This window comes from Mustela lutreola, chromosome 14, assembly GCF_030435805.1.
Source record: "Mustela lutreola isolate mMusLut2 chromosome 14, mMusLut2.pri, whole genome shotgun sequence".
Classification (NCBI taxonomy): domain Eukaryota; kingdom Metazoa; phylum Chordata; class Mammalia; order Carnivora; family Mustelidae; genus Mustela; species Mustela lutreola.
In genome coordinates this window covers 70,541,890-70,560,283 of record NC_081303.1, presented here as the reverse complement: position 1 = coordinate 70,560,283, position 18,394 = coordinate 70,541,890, and the positions used below count along the sequence as shown (strand labels likewise).

At 60.0% G+C, this 18,394-nt stretch overlaps 1 protein-coding gene across 2 annotated transcripts; it reads right to left on the bottom strand.

Moving 5' to 3' along the window:
* Nucleotides 1–503: 503 nt before the first annotated feature.
* Nucleotides 504–17,162, bottom strand: NECTIN4 (nectin cell adhesion molecule 4). 2 transcript variants are annotated; one of them, XM_059146521.1, is made up of 9 exons: nt 16,801–17,162; nt 7,715–8,074; nt 5,877–6,167; nt 4,844–4,964; nt 3,807–3,955; nt 3,379–3,535; nt 2,902–2,977; nt 2,520–2,594; nt 504–2,222 (listed from the first exon to the last, which is right to left on the bottom strand). In XM_059146521.1, exons 1-9 carry the CDS (start codon nt 16,874–16,876, stop codon nt 1,998–2,000), a joined length of 1,530 nt encoding a protein of 509 aa, XP_059002504.1. In that variant the 5' UTR covers nt 16,877–17,162; the 3' UTR covers nt 504–1,997. The 2 variants fall into 2 exon arrangements, with proteins under 2 accessions (XP_059002504.1, XP_059002505.1); XM_059146522.1 differs by lacking the exon at nt 2,520–2,594.
* Between the last annotated feature and the right edge of the window lie 1,232 nt (nt 17,163–18,394).

The following is an 18,394-nucleotide window of genomic DNA, read 5'->3' as shown; positions in this document are numbered from 1 at the left end:
CCAAGAGCCAGGTGGCCCAGTGCCCTGCAAGGGGAGGGAGGATGCCCGGGCTCAGCCCCAGACGGGCCCGTGACCTCAGCCCAGGCACGTTACCTTGCCGAGCCTCAGTGTCCACACGTGTGATCATGAAGAGGGTAAACTGGGTAACCTTTAATCCTTCCAGCTCTTTCTGTGGAACTCACTTAAGTGTCAGCCTCTTTGTCTGTAAAGAATGGAATCTCCTGCCCGCCTCCCAGGTCTGTTTTGGGGAAACTCCAATGTGACCCAGGAGTGACAGCACCACCCACGGGGGCGCTGGCTGTGCCGGAAGGGGCTTTTCACTCTATCCGCCTACCCGGGAACTCTCAGCGGCGGCCCAGGGCGTCTCGTTCCCTTCCCCTCCCGGCCACTACCGTCCCAGTCCCAGCCCCTCCCCTACGTGGGGCCACGGGAAGGCTGGTGCCGAAGGGTGCTGAGTGGTTCAGGGCTCACATAGTCCAAGGGTGAGAGACGAACCAGGCACAACAGCTTTTATCTGTTTATTTAAAAACAGAATATCATTTTATGTACAAATATGCACATATTTACACAAAATGTACAGACTAAGACCCCAGATCTTTGGGCTCCACATTCAAATTCCTGGGCTGGCTGGGGAGCAGGGGATGGCGTCTCTCTGTTGGTCCAGAAATCCAGAGGATTTCAGGCAAGCAGGGTTCGGGCACACAACCTAGGTGTTCTGGCTGAGCGTATTCAAGTGGATCAGGTGACAATCCACAGTGTCCGACCCCAGTCCAGACCAGCAGAAACCGTGGGAAGAGCCCCAAGGGAGTGATCCCGAGGCTCCTGGGGGAAAGGAGACATTCTTGTCCCCAGCAACTCCTTCACACCACCCTAACTCCCCCTCCCTCGGGCTGTAATCACTACCCTATTTCCCTGACACCACAACCAAACCAGGAGCCCTTGTCCCCCAGTCTCTGCAACCCCCCCACCCCGACCCCGAGGGACCACAGACCACTGTGGATGCAGTGAGGAGAGAGGCGGCTGGGGGAGGGGCCGGGACCCCACCCTGTCCTCCTGCAGCCAGGGACCCCACAGCGCCAGGCTCCCACCCAGGAGACCGCCTCAATTCAAGTGCTTTCGAAGAAGCACCTTTCCAAAGCCCGGGCATGGACCCCTTGCCAGGGTCTGAGCAAGGTCCAGGTTTGCTGACTTCCCATGGCGGCTGGCCTCGAGCTAAGCCAACCAAGTAATAACAAACATCCAGATAAATCAAAAGTTTTTTTTGCTTTTGTTTTTGTTTTTAAAGATGTGTTTTCTCTTATTAAAGTATTTGGAGCAGTATTCTTTGAAGAAGCTCCCCCAGCAGGCTTAGGTATAGAAAATATGCACATGCAGCAGGCCCAGACGCCAGCAGAGGCCACCAGAGAACACCGGAAGGCCAAGGGCTTCTCCAGTAAGAGCGCTAGTCCCTGGCTGTCCCCTGGGCCGGCCACTTCAACATGTGCCCCTGGGCTCCCCAGTGGTGGGAGCCCGGCTCCCCAACTCAGGAGGCCGGAATCCAGTTCCAGCTCTGCCTGCACACCTGGGTCGGACCCACAGTCTCCGCCTCTCGCCTCCAACCTCTGCGTCATTAATACTGCTCTGGGGTCTGAGGGGATAACCTGGGCTTCCAGGTAGAGGGCACATAGCCACGCCATACACAAGCCAAGCCCATCTTAGTTCACTTGGCCTGTCACACACACACACGCACACACGCATGCACACGCACACACGCACAGGGTCTGTGAACAGTCACACAATCGTGTGTGTGCACACGTACACACCGGAGGGCGAGGAGGGCTCAACCGGCAGAGCCCCACCCTCGCCGAACAGGAGGGTTGGAGGAATAGGTTGAGCAGTCAGTGGGATGGGGAGCAGCTTCCTCAAGAAACAAGGTGTGTAGGGAGGCCCCGGTGATGAGTAGAGATTCCCCAGGTCAGCAGAAGGAGCCGGGTTCAGGGGAGGGAGGCAGGCCTGGGTCAGACCAGATGCCCCCGCCCATTGATGTAGATGCCATTGCCCGTGGGTTTGGCCCGCAGGGTCCCATTCTCTTGAACGAAATGGTTCATGGCGTGTTTGATGCCTTCATCCCGGTCTTCCTCCTCCTCGGCCCGCCCAGAGCCCGGAGACAGCAGTTCTGTCTGTGTTTCGATCTCCCTCACCGTGGTCAGTGTGGAGTAACTGCGGCCCTCTGGCTCTTCACTCTGGACACCGAGGGCGGAGGGTGCGTCAGGAACCCAGGCGGGGCCACCAGACGGGATGGGCGGCGGGGGCAGGGAGGGAGCCAAAGGGTCAGAGGTGAGGCGAAAGCTCCGGGGCTCGGAGCTGGGGCCCGGGAGCGAGTGTCCGGCACGGGGAAGGACGGCGGGAGACACAGGCACGGCAGACGTGCGGGGGCAGAGACACAGGGACTGGGGCGGGGCCGCAGGCCGGCCACCTCCGGGAGCAGGAGAGGGGCCTGAGGAGAGCAGTGGGGACGCCGGTGGGGCCGGGGGCCTCACCATCACAGAGCAGCTACTGTTGTCCTTGAGACTATCAGGGTGGCCCTCGGCTCTCAGCCCTACACTCTCCTCCGGCTGTGGGTCCCGGACACGGGGGAGGAGTCAGAACAGGGCTCCCCGTCCTCCCTCGTCACCTCTTCCCCCAGCCCGACCTGTGCATTCTCCCTGACACGGGCATCCCCCGCCAACCACTCAGCCTCACCCGGAACCGCGGCAGCGGATGGTGGCTCTCAGCACAGCCCCCAGGCCCGGGGCAGCCGCACCCCCAGGTCCCCCACGCCAGCCCCCGCTGCGAGTCAGGGGCCGGACCCCGGGGAAGGCTGTGCTCCTGGTGCGCAGAGGGACCCCCAGCCCCGGGGATGCACCCAACCCCGGCACGCACCTGGCTCCTGGGGTCCGCGTGATGGGAATGCAGCCTCCGGATGGAGTTCTCCCTGGTCAGGGTCAACTCCTCCTCACTGGGAAAGACAGGCTCCCGTTAGCTGCTGACGCAGGTCCTGGGCTCCCAGCATGGGCCCAGCTGTGGCCAAGCCTATGTGAGACGGCGCTGGGGAGGGCGGGTGCTGTGCTGTCCCCATGCATGAGTGAGTGGCTGCAGGTGACAGCGTGTGTGTGCGCGCGTGTGCTGGAGTGTATGTGCTCGGTGATGCCCGGGCATCCGAACTGGACCCTCACTCAGCAGTGCGGTTGTGCCCCTCTGGCTGTGGTCCAAACCCTTCCCACTTCCCGAAGCCCTTGGACCACCTCCCGACCACAAGCTCCCAGTCTCCCCTCTCTCCCCTGGCCTGGCCCCCACCTCCCGCTCACCTGGTCTTTGCTCCCAGCTTAGCTCCACCCGCCGGGGACAGGCGGTACTCACTACTTCTGGGTCATCTGCTGAGCCTTGCGCCGGTGGTACCGAGACATGAGCAGCACCACGACGACCAGGAGGCAGAAGAGGAGGGCGGCGATCACACCCACCACCACCACAGAGGCCGACACCAGGTCCACCTGCTTCCCGGGGGCATCCTGAGGGTCTGCCAGGGACAGGCCTCTGTCTAAGGAGGATGCTCAGACCCCTGACCCACCTGCAGCCCTCACAAACCCTGCAGCCTGGTCCTCCCCGAATACATTCCAAACCACCGGCTCAGCCTGACCCTCTGCAAAGTAGTCGCGCAGCCCCGTCCCCCCCAATCAGCACTCCCACAGTTCACCCTCTCTGTCTTGTTTGCTAGTGGCCCTCCAGGCCCTTGGCCCAGCACCCGCCACCCCCCTAACCCCCGCCCCGTGTCTGCCCTGGGTGCTCACCAAGAACATCCACAGTGACCTGAGAGTCCCTGGAGGAGAGCTCATTGCTGACGTGGCACACGTAGATGCCACTATGCTCTGTGGTCAGCGGAGGAAAGCCCAGCGTGTCCCCTTCCGCTCGGACCCCGCTGGGCAGGGGCCCGTCCAACCTGGAGGACAGGGAAGCTGGGGCGGGTGGAGGCTGCCACCACCCGACGTGCCTGGGCAGCTCTCCACCTCCCTCCCCCATGACGTCACCCAGAGCCGCTGGCTGTTCCCACGGTGCCCCTCCCTCCCCTGGGCAGGTCCAGGCAGAGGCCCCTTCTCCCCGCCGCCCAGCCTGACCCGGGCACCCCCCACACACACCCGGGGAAGATCCACACGCGAGCCATCCCACAGGCTCCCACAGGCCTCAAGCCATCTGGCGCCGGGCACCAGGCCGACATGGTCTGAGGGCCACACGACAGGACACCCCTTTCCTATCTGGGCTCAGCCGTACTTGGAAAATGTGACCGCACGCCCCAGCACCCGGCATCCCTAACGTCAGGACATTGGAGCGGAGCCCGAGGCACAAGGTCACGTGCACGGCTCAGCGTACAAGAGCGCGCCTGTCGGGGGCTCCCATGGGGGCGGCTGACCCCTCCCCGAGCCCCTGGACGGCTCTGACCCGATCGGGCGGAGGCGCCAGCCATTCTTGGGGGTCATGGTGTCGCTTTAAGAGCAGTCACAGCCAGCTCTAGCTTTTTGTCTCGCCCACTATAGGCACTCACCTAAATACATAAAATGCTAATATTTAAGATAGCGTATTGTATGTCATAATTCTAAAGTTAGGGGGAAAAAACCCCCAAGGACTTACTGTCTTACTCCCTCCCAGTGACCATGTATGGTAGACTTCCTGGTAGGAGTTAATGATAATGTCCTTGTGACCACAGGTAATCTTGCACAGGTCTGGGCATGGGCCCCCATGAATCTGGGGTTCAGGATAGATAGTCCCAGCCCATAAGGTGCACATGGCAGCCCAGTAAGGCAGGGACTGTCCCCCGGGGCTAGGCCCTTACCGTGTCCAGTTGTACGAGGGTGGGGGGTGCCCTTCGCTCAGGCACTTGAGAGTGGCTCCTTCTTTGCCAACCTGCCACAGCTTCTGGTCTTCAAGGCCCCTCACCGAGGCCTCAGCGAGGACTGGCATGGGAGGTGGGAGGAGAAAGCAGGGGATTGAGGCTTTTCTCAGGCCATCAAGCTGGTCCTCGAAGGCGCCGAACCTGGCCTGCCCACCCTGGCTGGGTCCTTGCGGCACGGCCCCCTCCCCTCTCCGAGCTCCCTGTCCATATTGATTCTTCTGGGCGATGAGCCTCCAAGTCCCTCGGAAAAGATTCACACTTTTTCTGAATCCCTGTGGTTGGTTGCCCGCGGTGGGCGAGTCACAGAACAGGTGTTGCATAAACGCTCCCTGATTTTCCAAAGGCTCAATGATCCTGCTCATTCACATATCTCTTTAACAACCATTTGCTGAGGACCTACTTTGGGCCAGATGCAGAGTTAGTATGAACAGAAAAGAGTCCTCCGCCCGAAGAGGCTGAGACCTGAATGCCAGGAAAACCCTATCTGCCACTCCCTGAGGACCATCTAAAGCTCTCTGTGTGTGAGGGCCTTGGCCTTCGTGGCTTCTGATTCCGATCACAGCCCTGTCAAGTCCATATAATGACACTCCTGCCGCTGCCGGGGACAAGGCAGACAAACAAGACTGAGTAACAGCTGGTAGGTAGCGGAAGGAGGGCTTGTCCAACCAGCACGAGGGCCACGCGGTGTGGCCGGCGGCCCTCGGCAAGCCTGTCTGTCTGCACGTATTTCAAAACGGGTTTTCAATCCTGTGTTTCTACCCAATTCTCCCCACAACCCTGCGGAGCAGCGCAATCTCCCTTGTAAATAAGGTCCGAAGGTCAGAGCAGTCTGAGTGATCCCTCAAGGTCATCCGGGACGGGCTCATCTCCCTTTGCACCAATGCTCTCTCGGCCACACAAGGGGGCCTTCGGGATCCAGCCTGGCCAGGCTGCGGTGGCTCAGAGTCTTTCTTCCCAAGATCCATGTACTCACAGGCCACATGGAGGACGTGGGTGATCCTCTGGTCCTGGAGCAGGCCGGGGTGGGACACCACGCAGGTGAGCGGTTGCCCATTCATGCTGCGGCTGGGCACCAGGTGGAACTCGGACGTGACAGCCGCTGAGCGGGAGTGCTTGAACGAGCGGCTGGACGCGGTGCCCTTGACCTCCGTGTCCCAGGTCACGCTGGGGGCTGGGCTGCCCTCTGCTGTGCAGGAGGCTGCGAGCGTCAGGCCCTGGCCCTCTTCTAGCGCGGGACCGGGGTTCAGAGAGGGCAGGGGAGGCACTGCGGGTGGCGGGAGGCAAGGATCGAGGTCAGCACACCCACCAGGAGGCCCTGCCCTGTCCCAGCTGTGTCTTGCACAGGCAAACGTTTTCTGGCCCTTTTTCTTCTCTTATTTCACCAACATAGACACCAGATGAGTGGTAGAATTTCAGCTGACTTCGTACCTTTCTCTATTATTTGATTTTTTTTTTTATCATGAGCATGGATCATTTTTTAAAAAACTAGTGAAGTAAACAAAAAGCTAATCAGACAACATCTGTACCCTAATAATCACAGCCACCACCTCCAAAGCACTCATTATGTGCGGGGTATTGTGCTGAACACTTCATAAATGTTATTTCATTTAATCCTGTCAACAGACCAGCAAAATAGGGATCATTACCCCTGAGTTACAAGAGAGGACACTGAAGCTTGGGCAGGTGAAATCATTTGTCCCAGATCATCAGCTGTGAGGGGAGGAAGCCAAGATTCACACTCGGCATTTTCACCCCCAAGGCTAGTGTTACTAAGTTCCACGTGGATAAGGGGAAACTAAAGGTCTTTATTTTTTATCTTCCTAACATGTCCAGCTCAAGCTCAGAATGGAAAAGACTTAACTAGACCACAGGTCTGGGGCATCTGTGGACCACAAGTGCCCACAGTGCAGAGCAGTGGTTGAAAAGTGATTGTGATCTCCAATCCAGCCTCATTCACAGAAGGTCCAGACCGAGAAAGGTATCAGCCACGCTAGTCAAAGCTGGGTCTGTGTGTCCCTATCTCAGACCCATGATTTTGTTTGTTTGTTTCCTTTATATTTTATTCATGTATTTGGGAGAAAGAGAGCACAAGCAGAGGGAGAAGCAGGCTACCCCAGTGAGCAGGGAGCCCAATGCGGGTCTTGATCCACAGGACCCTAGGATAGTGACCTGAGCCTAAGCAGACCCTTAACCCTCTGAGCCACCCAGGCTCCCATCAGCCCCATGTTTTAAAACCATGGAACCCAGGATGGCAAGAGAAGCTGTGAATGAGTGGTTTTGGTAGAACTGTCGCAGAAACTAGCAAATGTAGCTTCCAGAAGAGGAGATGGGAGGTGGGCTGGGGAGAGGAAAGGCCTCTGAAAGGCCGGGGTGCAGAACCTCTGGAAGGCCGGGGTGCAGAACCTCTGGAAGGCTGGGGGTGCAGAAGGCGGAATGAGTCTGGGCCTCCTTGCTTCCGAAGGCCAGAGTGACCAAAGTGTGAGTGCTGGGGGAGTGCTGTGAGTGTGCAGGTCAACAGAAGGAAGAATGTTCTAATAAATGGATTCTTCCCCAAGGCTGACAAAGCTGTAGGTAGCAAGCTGTTGAGGTCACTTGGAGAGAATTTCGAGACTGGGTGGGAGGACGGACTGGGTGAGGCCTCCTCGCCCCCGCAGGGCCCTCCCCCTTAGTCTTGCTCTCCCTCGGCCCCGTGCAATTCTGCAGACCCCGTCTCTGCGTCCCCGGGCCCCTGCCTTCGAAGGCGCGCGCTGCGCGGACCTGGGGCAACTGCACCCGCGGCACCCCCCAACCGCCCCCGGCGCCCCCACTTACCCAGCACGCGGAGCCGCAGCCGCGCCTGGAAGCTGCCCGCGGGGAAGGTGCTGACGCGGCACTCGTATTCGCCCTCGTCGGCCTGCACCGCGTTGCGCAGGAGCACGGAGCCATCCAGGGGGCTCCGTGGCGGGGGCGGCTGCTCCACGCGGCCCTCATAGGCCGCGCCCACGTGCAGCCCGTATTGGATATGCAGCAGCGCTAGCTCCCGAGGGCCCTCGCCCGCGTCCACCCGAGCCCAGGCCACCTGCCCCACCTGCTCGCCGGGGTCCCCTCGGTAGAAGCAGGGCAGCTTGGCGTCCTGGCCCAACACCACGGTCACCAGGTCCGAGGTCTCCAGCTCGCCCGGCCGGCACCGGCCTGCAGGGGGCGGACAGGAGCGGCCAAGATTAGGGGTGTCGCAGGAACCGGGGTGGGGGGGCGAGGGTGGGGACACACTTATGCATGATAACAGAGAAGGCCACCAGAACTCACTTTGTGCTTGCCAAGCACCTTCTGTCCATTACCTCATTAGATCCACAAAACCTGCCCAAGAGGTGGGCGTCATTATCACCATTTAACAGATGAGGAAACTGAGACCCAGAGACAGGAAGTGCTTGCCTAAGGCTACCGGGTCCCTGGCTGCAAGAGTCACACCCTCTTCCAGCCCAGGATTGTGTCTCGGGGAATCCTGAGGTGGGAGGCTCTAACTGAAAGAGAGATACCCAGCTTCTGCCCTCGGGGAGCTCATGGTCCTGTCCCAGAAATGGATTTTACGCGGAAAAGACAGGGGAAGCCTGCGACAAACTTTCACAGAAGGTTCCACCTACCAAGGGGAGGTGGGGCAGGGAAATGAATGTTTTCAGGAGGTGTGGCCAAGAGCCAAGGCAGGGGTCGAAAACAGCACTGGTCAAAAACAGCTGGCTTCTACGATGGGGCATGTAGTGTGGGAAGGGTCCAGCCCAAGAAGCCTTTCAAAACATTCTTTTCATGGCTTGAAGATGAGAGACCTGGATTCCCAGAGAGAAGAAGGTATTCTCTGTGGGAGGAATGGCACGAACCAAGGCTCAGAGACAGGAATGAGCAAGTCACAGAAGAACAGAGAGGCCCCAGGTCAGAGACCCAGAGAGATGAGGTCAGGGCAGACACACGGCGACAGGGTCAGGACCGGGGCCAGGAGCAGAGGACCAGAGACAGGGACCAGCGAGGAAGTGTGCATCCACAAGGCTCCCCGGTGTCGCTATCATGTCCCCTCATTTTCCAAGAAGGATCCCTTCCTTGCCCTCATGTCACCTAAGATCTGTTCAGAAAGAAGCAGTAGATTTGGGGACAAATATGGAAACGTGGGACAGATTCGGGTCTAGTGCCCAGTGGTGTGTGGCAGGCTAGCTGTGGGATGGGACAGTCACTGGGGACCTGAGTCCTGTGGGAGAGCCGCATGCAGGCGTCAAGGAGGACCAGAATGGGGAGAGACCTGGAAAGGAATTCCGGGTGCGGGGCCGAGGTGGGCAGACCTGAGGGCTGGAGAGGCTGGCTGGTGCAGGAAGCAGAGAGGGAAGGACACACCTCAGGCAGAGGGTGTGTGTGGAGCTTGAGTGGGACACGAGGTCAGGCCTGCCACACCAGGCAGAGGAGGTCCTGGGGAATCAGTGCAGTGAGGGGCCAGGGGCGACGTGCCCTCCAACGGGAAAGCAGGGACGCTGAAGACCAGAGACACTAGGAACGTTCGTGCTGTGTGACGGGGGGGGGGGGGGGGCGGGGGGCATGGCGGCGGGGGGGCGCCCCTGGGAGACTGGGCAGGATTTGATCACTGACCAGAAGGAGAGATGAAAGACAAAAGACAAAGACAAGTCCCTGGTTTCTAGGCTGAGTGACTCAGGAGGGAGGCAGGGCCTGGGGCAGCTTGGGGTCAGGGAGACATCCACGGGGAGCTATGGAATAAAGCGTGGGAAGCACAGTGTAGGGGCAGAGTAGGGGCTCTGCCTGGGGTGGCGAGAGCTCCTTGCCTTGGAACGGACATCCCGCAGCCCCTGCCTCTGGCCAGCACTGCACACGCCTCGCGCACCCTGGGCCCCTCCTGGAAGGCCCTCCTCCCTGTCTGGTAGCTCCGCTCGTCGGGGCTGGGACTAGTCATCCTTTAGGACTCCGCTTAGACATCACTTCCTCCGAGAGTCCTCCCTCCCCCACCCCCATCCCGACCTCGGGCAGGGCGAGGTGCCCTCCCCTGTTCTGCCCTGGCACCCTGCTCTCGCCTCACCAGAGTCCTGCATCCCCCGGATGGCGTTCGCTCTTTTCTTGTCTGCCAGTCCCACTGGACAGAGCTCCCCGAGACATCACGGTGGGAAACCTGGTTTCTGATTTAGCGCTCAGTGGCACTTAATGGGTGTCCGATTCATTTTATTGACTGAATGAATGAATGAGAGAGAAAGAGAGAGAGGCAGAAGAAGGAAAAGGTAGAAGGAAGAGGAATGAGTCTTCAGCTGGGCTGGGCAGACAGGGAAGGGGTTGGCACGGCAACCAGGGGTGTGGGCTGGATAGGCTGGCTACCTGGGTCTGTGGCTACAGGGAGCAGCTCTGCACCGCACAGAGGGAGAAAGAAGCGAGGCGGGGGTGGTGGGTGCAGTTCTCCAGGGAGAAGGTGAAGCCCCACGAGAGTGGACCAGAGGGTTCCAGGGACTCAGAGCCCGGGCCAGGGGCAGGGGGTCCCACGGCCCTGCCAGCAGGGGCGGAGGGAGGATGCCGTTGGGAGGACCCGAACAGGACGGGACAGACCTGCAGGGCCAGATACCAGGGCCCTGACCTGCCTAAGCTGGTCTTGGTCCCACCCAGCCCAGCCTGGGGAGTCCAGCTAACTACCCGCACCCCTTCCAGACACCTCCTCCCGGCACTGGGGTGAGCCAGGCTGCCAAGGAAGGGCTGGAGGTGGGCTTGAGATAGGGGATCACCCCCAGCACAAGCTCCGCTTCAGATGCTGCTGTCTGTGGGCGCCGGGATTCCAAGCCCTGGTCCACTGGACCGCTCTAACCTCCCTAAAGACTCTTTCTGGGATGATGTCTGATGGCATATTTCCATCCCTATCCCTACCCTTGCCAACCATCTGCCCCTCTCCACAACTGATCAGCCAGGTTTTCCCTGACACATACCTTCTTTAGGGTACAAGGCATAAATGCCTTAGTCGTAACCCTCCCAGTCCCTCCCAGTCCCTCCCTGTGAGTCCAGGATCCCCGCTCCCCAGTAACAAGCAGGAGCCCTGCAGGATGAGGTAGTAGGCAAACAGGGGAGTCCCTTCAGGACTCTCCCACAGCCCCCCACTGTCCTAATCCACTGTTCAGCAGGAGCACACTCTCCTCCAGTTCACGTGCACACACACACACACACACACACATACTTGCACACATGTACACGCAAGTGTGCTCCGGCTACAAAGGAAGAAGAGGGAACTTGGGATCTAGGATCCCTGCCTGGGATAACTGGACCCAGAAGCCCAGACTTCCAGGCCAGGGCAGGCCAGGACTGCCTCCTCCTTCTCTCCCCCACCCAGTGCCCGCCCGGCGTCAGCATGATGATGTCACCAGAGCAAAGGAGACACACCGCCTGCCTGGTGAGGTCACCCTGCGGGCATGTGGTTGCTGGGCCCGGCCAAGACCACGGACCCTTCTACTCCAGATCGTTTGCTGAGGCCGGTGGGCTGTGCTGGCTGGTCACTCCCCCCTCTGACCGTCCCCACCCCTCCTCCCAGGGGAGCCCCGGGACGCTGGTCAGGAGCCGTAGTGATTCAGACGCTGCCGCACGGTGCCTAGCCGCAGCCGCCACCAGCCACCACCTTGCGCAAGGGAAGGAACAGGCCCAACTGGCCAGACGGGATCCCTGCCCTCAGCCTCCCCCACCCCTGGCCGGGCCCCCACGGGCCTCTTTGTGGCCCTGCCCTCCGTGTACCCCGCCCGCTCCCAGACAAGCCCTCCATTCCTGTCCTGGGCTGGCTGCTGGCTCCCCTATACCAGGCCTGGGTCTCAACCTCCCTCTCTGGGTGAGGCCCCGCCTCCGATCTCCGGAGGGGACACTGAGGCAGGCAGCCACGGATGGCAGAGTCTTTGGGAAAGGAGGCTCTCCTCCAGGGGGGGGACTTTCTCCATCAGCATCCCAGCTGGTGCAGATGGGGTGGGGACACGCAGGGGGCCTGGAGGAGGGTGTGCCAGGAGGGGGAGGGAGTCCGTGGGAGCCCCCACGTGTAGGGCATCTTCAGGAGAGGGCCTGGCAGGTCTCAGCGCGGGGCTCACCGGTGAGGCCGGCACCTTCCGCGAACTGGGGAGTGTTTCACACTCGTGTGTGCTCACAGCTCATCGTTAGGGAAATGGAGGTGCTTGTCTGCGCGGGGAGAGGGGAGCCGTGGAGTGGCAAGTGCGGGCGAACGTATGCGCAGACACGACTCCGTGCACGGCTCTCATGTCCGCGTGCACGGCGCGCGTCCTCAGCCCGCGGGGCTCTGAACACCGAGGAAATATTTTGATGTCGGGTTCTCCTGGCTCCGCGTGTCTGGCTGTCTTAGCTGCCCTCCGTCAGGGGCATATGGCTCTGTTTCTTCACCTCTGCATCTCAGCTGGAGTGTTGCCAGGCACCCCTCCCCACCTCACCCCAGACTTGAGGGCAGATTCATCTCAGGTGGAGGTAGGTACCCAGAGATGAGGTCACTGTCCCTCCAGGTGATGGGAAATTGCCATCCAGGACTCCCCAGCAGAGCAAAACAAAAGCTCACCCTACCCTTGCTCCTCAGGTTCCTACTAGAAGGACTCCCACCTTTGTCACCACTCCCCCACTCCCCAAGTGCCCCCCCAGCCCCTGGGGGGGCCCCCCCAGGAGCCCTCTCTCTCCCTGGGAATCTGTCAGGCCTCTGCTGCCGCTGCTCCTGCCACCACCAGAAAAACCAGCTCTAGCTCCAGGCCTGGGGTGAGGGCTGTCTGGTGTGGGTTTGGTGGGAAGGGGGAGTCGTTCCTAGGGCTAAGGGGAGGGGTCCAAGCTGTGCAGGGGCTCATTCTCCTTTGTTAACACTTGCTGCCCTCGCCCCACAGCAGCGGCCTCTACCAGACAGAGCAGGAATCCGTGGGAGAGTCTGGGGTGAGACAGAGGACCCGGGAGGAGCCCTGAAGCCCCCCCTGTGGGACGGGTGGCAGCAACAACCTGGGAGCCCATTTTCTTCCACCCTTCCCCCCACAACCTTGGCCTTGGCTAAGGATCTCAGAAAACTGGGAGATTCTCCCTCCGCCTTCTTCCCAGCCCCTCACTTAGCCCCCATGGTCCTAAGCCCCCCAGCTTAGTGAGAGCTTCCCAACCCGGGCAAAGTGCCCGCCCACAGATTAGTGTCTGGGGAGGGGGCCACACCGATGCCAGGGGGGAGGCGAGAACAATGCGGGGGACAGGCCTCGAGGCAGCCCGGCTCTGGCCCAGACACAGCTCCCAGCGCAGATAAGTCCCCTAAACCCCCCCGGAGCCAGAGTCTGAGCCCGGCTGAGTCACCACAACAGCCACACTGTGGGTGGGAGACCCAGAATTCAGCGTCTCTCAAACTCCTGAGATCCTAGCCGTCCCCCACCTTGAAATCCTGCCACCCCCCCCCAAAGTGGGGGCTAGCTCTGCCTCACCCCACATCATCCCTCAACCCAGCTCTTGGGACTCAACCAGTTTTAAAGGCAAGCAGGGAGGGGGATGCCCAGCGAACCTGGGGAAAAACTCCTGAGACCAGAGGCCCCCCGTCCCGTGGAAGATGGATCCAGTCCCCCTCCTTCACAGGCCCCCAGTTCTAAACTTGACCTTCAACCTTCGGTGAGATTCAGTGTCAGACCCAGCTCCTCTGCTCCTTTCCCTCCTGACTCAGGTCCACACCCCACTCCCAGCCCTTCGCTCAACTAGGCTTTGGTCAGTCCCAGGGGAAGTCGTGGGGGCCAGAAAGTCCAGGCCCCTCCCTTCACGCGGCTGCTCCCCACGGGGGCCGTCCTCCTCGGCCTGCAGCGCTCCAGGGCCCCGACACCCCGACGCTGCGATCTAAAAGCTGGGACCATGGGCTAGGGGCAAACTCCTCTGCCATCTCTGGAGCTGGGGACCCCTTAGCCCAGCTCCCCTGAAACACTATGGTGGGACCAAGGTCACTGGGGCCACAGGGCTTCCATGGGATTCTCCTAGCCACAGGGCTTCCGTGGGATTCTCCTAGTCTCCGCCACCTTGGGTGGGGAAGCTGGCCTCCCCTGCTGGCTTCCCTAGGTCTGGGTACCTCCTGCCCGACTAGGCCTGCCCCCCTCGGCCTGCCCCCCTCTGTAAACAGGAGTAGAAAAGCAAGGATGGGGCCCCTCCCTTTCTAGGAAACTAACCTCCGGTAGAAAGCTGATCCTAATCCTCGGAGGGCAGGCCATAGAATTCAGGGAAGCCCTCACCCTCTGGTCTTACAGGACCCAGTGGGCCCAGAAAAAGAGTAAGGAACAGGCATCTAGTGGAGGGGTGCCTATAGATTTGGGCCCCTGGGCCCTGGGGCAGGAGATGGGGAAGGGAGAAGGGAGGGGACCTCACCCGGAAACTCATCCCATTAAGGAGAGACAAAGAGCTGTGGTGTCAGGCGTCTCCCTGGCAGGGGTGGGGCAGGGCCCTGAGGCTCAGAGCTCTAATGGCCGGGAGTTGGGGAGGGTGGGCACTGATTTGCAGCCAGTCAGGGGCAGAAGGCAGCATCCAGAGTATAGGTCCCCTTGGTCCCCCCACCCAAGAGATGGGTCAGGACAGCCCTGCTGTCACGTGGCTGGACTGACCACTTCCTCCAGCACCCAGCACCGACCGCCCCCGCCCCCCTGCCCCAGTCAGGGGCTGAACAGCCACAAAGCCCTAGGCCTACAAAGCTGGAAGGTCCATGGAGATCAGCAGGTCCTACCTCCTGGTCTGCTGAAGTCCACACTCTCAGCTGCCCAAGGTCACCTAGCAAATTCATAGCAGAAATGGGGCCAGAATGCAAGACTCCTGACCTCCTGTCCAAAACTTTTTCAGAAACAAAAACAGTCCTGCTTCCTGGGGGGTTACCCAGAGAGGAGCCAGAATGGGGGTGGTGGTGGAGGGGGTCACCAGGCTGGGAACTGAGCTCCAGGCTTCAGAGTACCCTCCAACCCTGCACACGTCCTGGCAGCCCCAGCGGAGTGGTGGCTGGCTGGGCACCGGGTCCCCGGGATAATCCTGGGGCCAGGATGTTCCCATAGCCATAGCTCCCCCCCCAATCAGGCAGCGAGCAAGGTCAGGGTGATGCCCTGACTACAGGATGCCTCCTTGCCCCTTCCCTGGGCTTCTCAGCAAGAACAGCTTTGTGTCCTGGAGAACAAAAGCGGGGACCCAATGTGTTCCCCACTCTGTCTCCAGCAGCTAGCACCCCAGCTGCACCCAGCATCCACCCAGACGTGCGAGCCTTTAATGGGCAAGGTGCTGGGAGATGAGGACACTCACCTTGGTCATACTTCTAACACTCGTCATCTTTTTCTTTTTTTTTTTTTTTTGAGGGAGAGCGAGGCAGAGAGTGTGTGAGCAGTGGGTGGGGAAGGGAGAAACGGAGGGGTAGAGAGAAAATCTTAAGCAGACTCCATGCCCAGTGTGAGCCCAGTGCAGAGCCCAACACGGGCCTCGATCTCACGGCCCTGAAATCATGACCTAAGCTGAAGTCAAGAGTCTGACGCTGAACTGACTGAGCCACCCGGGTGCCCCTAACATACAGTCATCTTAAGATGTCATTTGCCTACCTTTTTCTCTTAGGTAGTTTTCCTGTCTGCAAAATGAGGCAGTTCTAGCGGGGGCCTGTCCAGCCCCTTCCATGTCCTGAGACCCCATGATGCCATCATTCCGGGGTGGGTAGATCCCACAGGAGAACGGCTGCCAATTTCCCTGGCCCCAGGGACCGGACCCCACCCTCTGAGCCTGAGCAGGTGAGGAGGGTCGTCTGGAAAATGGGAATTGAGATGGCGTGGGAGGCAGGGGTTGAAGCTCAGTATCCTGTGATTGGAGGCTGGCCAACGACCCGTCGCCCCCATTAGAAGATCAGAGCAAGTGTGGCACCCACCCACCCGCACATCTGTGCCTCATTCTCCCCCCAGCTTCAGCGAGGGACAGAGACGGGAATCACTGCAGTGCACTGCTCAACAATGAGATTCCTTTGCAGCTGGGCCTGGGGCCATCCGGACAGGGCTCTGTCTTCCAAGGACAAAGATTCCTCATTTACTCATTACCCTGGAAGCAGCCTAGGGAATCCCACTGTGGTCTCACTGTGCACCCGCGGGCATAGACACACACGCACTCTCTCTCTCTGCCTCTCTGAAGATTATAAATTCCGGTAACTCGTACGCATCAGGCAAGAGTAACAGAAGGCATCTAGTCAAGGAAATAAGGGGAGAGGGAATAAACAAAAGGAGGCCACACCCCGTCTAGAAGGTTCCCTACCCTAGACCCCCCTTCATCCAAGTATCACGCCCAACTGACCACCCAGACGGTTAACAGTGTGCCCAGGGAGAGAGAGGGGCCGGAGTGGAGGAGCTTCCAGCTCCCCAGCTGTCTCCCAGCAGGTGCTCTGGTCTCGGAACTCTCGGACATCAGGGAGCGGGGAGAAGGAAACAGGAACGCCCTGTCTCCTCTCTGGGCATCAGGCTTCCTACCTCTGATGATTCTAAACCGGCTCAGCCCTGAGTCAGCCCAGCACCAGTCAGCAGTTTTGGAGCCTGGGGGGCGGGCGAAGGAGCCTCCAGGGAGCCCTGGGGTGAGAGGGTCCCTACCTGCTCCCCCTACCCTGCCCACCTGCCCGGGCCACCATGTCTTGTTTCTTAGGCGAGGCTACGGCAGAGGTGATCGGGGAATCCAGACAGGGCGACATGGCCTGGGGCTGAAAGAGGGTACGAAGGGGAAGAGCGACCCCGGCTCTGCGGGGGGCCCTACTGGCAAGTGGGGGCGGGAGAGGCAGATCGGTTCGGCAGTCCAGAGTCAGAGGAAAGAGAATGTTTACGTGTATGCGCGTGTATGTGTGTGTGCGTGTGTGTGCGTGTGTAAATGTGTACTGGCTTGGCCTCAGAAGCCAGGGTCCTGATGGCTCAGGCAAGTCCTACCTGTAAATGATGCCAGCAGCAGCAGCAGCAGCAGGGCCTCGGGCCCCCACATCTCGGCTCCCAGGGACAGGGGCATCGTTCAGAAGGCGGAGCTGCCCGGTGTTTCTGAAGTTCCACCGAGTTCTCCCTGGGAGCCGGCTCTAGAGCTGGAGAGGGCACCGACCGGGAGACAGGAGATCACGGCGTCTTCAGGCCTGAACACACCTGCCTGTCCCTCTGGGGTCCAGCCCTGCTGTGCCCACCCAGCTAGAGCTACCCCCCAAAGGCCGTGATCGGGAGCTCGGAGCTCCCCTAGAGCTGCTTCCCACGCCGTGGCCAACAACGATGGCAGAAACCTGGGAACCTGCTCAGCAGGTCAGAACAGGTGCGTCTCCGGGGGTTGGGCCTGGCACGGAGACGCAGCAGCCGCCGCCCCCATGGCCTGGGCTAGCTAATGGGCGCCAGTGAGGGAGGGAAGAAGCAAGGACCTGGTGGGGAGGGAGGGGGGGGAGGGGGATCCCGTCGTCGGCTCCAGGCTTTACCTGGCAGCATGGAAGAGGCTGAGAAGGGAGAGGCAAGGTGCGGGGCGGGGGGTGGGGGGCTGGGAGGGGTCGAAGAAGGCCCAGGGTGGCTCAAAGAGGGAGGCACTAGGCCAGGAGGAACAGGGGCAAGGCCCTTGTGGGTGGAAAGGAACCCAAGCATCCCACACCCCGGCCAGCTTTGCTGCCTCCCCAGGGCCTTGCCAAGTTCCCCAGTCACCTGGAGGGGTTCAGCCTGGATGCTGAGAATCAAAGACCGGAACTGAGAAGTCCGGTACTGGCCCAAATGAGAGAAGAGGCCCAGAGAGGGGACCAGGCTTGCTGGAGGATAGACAGCTTCGATAGTAACAGGGTTTTCTCAGGCATCTCGATCCCTGAGACAGGGATCGAGTTCAAAGATCCCGGAGAAGGAGCTTAGGTGGGGCCCTCCTCCATCCCACATTCTGTAGCAGAAGCCTAAGGACTGACGGAGAAATTAGCCCCCGCCTCCTGGCCTCTCTAGCGGGACTCTCTCAGCTTCAGCACCTCCGGTCACCCCGCCAGGAGTCCCAAAAGCGCATCAGCATAACTCTCCATGGTTCATTTTACCCTTTTACCCCATGGTCATGTCATGAGAGCACATCCGGACTTTGTGAGGGTAATCTTTTTTTTTTTTTTTTTTTTTTTTTTAAGATTTTATTTATTTATTTGACAGAGAGAAATCACAAGTAGATGGAGAGGCAGGCAGAGAGAGAGGGAAGCAGGCTCTCTGCTGAGCAGAGATCCCGATGCGGGACTTGATCCCAGGATCCTGAGATCATGACCTGAGCCGAAGGCAGCGGCTTAACCCACTGAGCCACCCAGGCGCCCTGTGAGGGTAATCTTCATTTCAATACTCTGTCCTTGAATCCTTGTAAATATATGTACTCACACTCGTAAGACCTCGAGCATCAAATGCCACCACCAAGTCAAAGACAAAACCCTCCTGGCCAGTCTGGGGTAGCCAGGGGAAGGGAGCCAGCTCCCGTAAAACCGTAAAAACCGGGTGAAGGAGAGGGACAAGCTCATGGGCAGACTGGGGTTAAGAAAACCAGGTA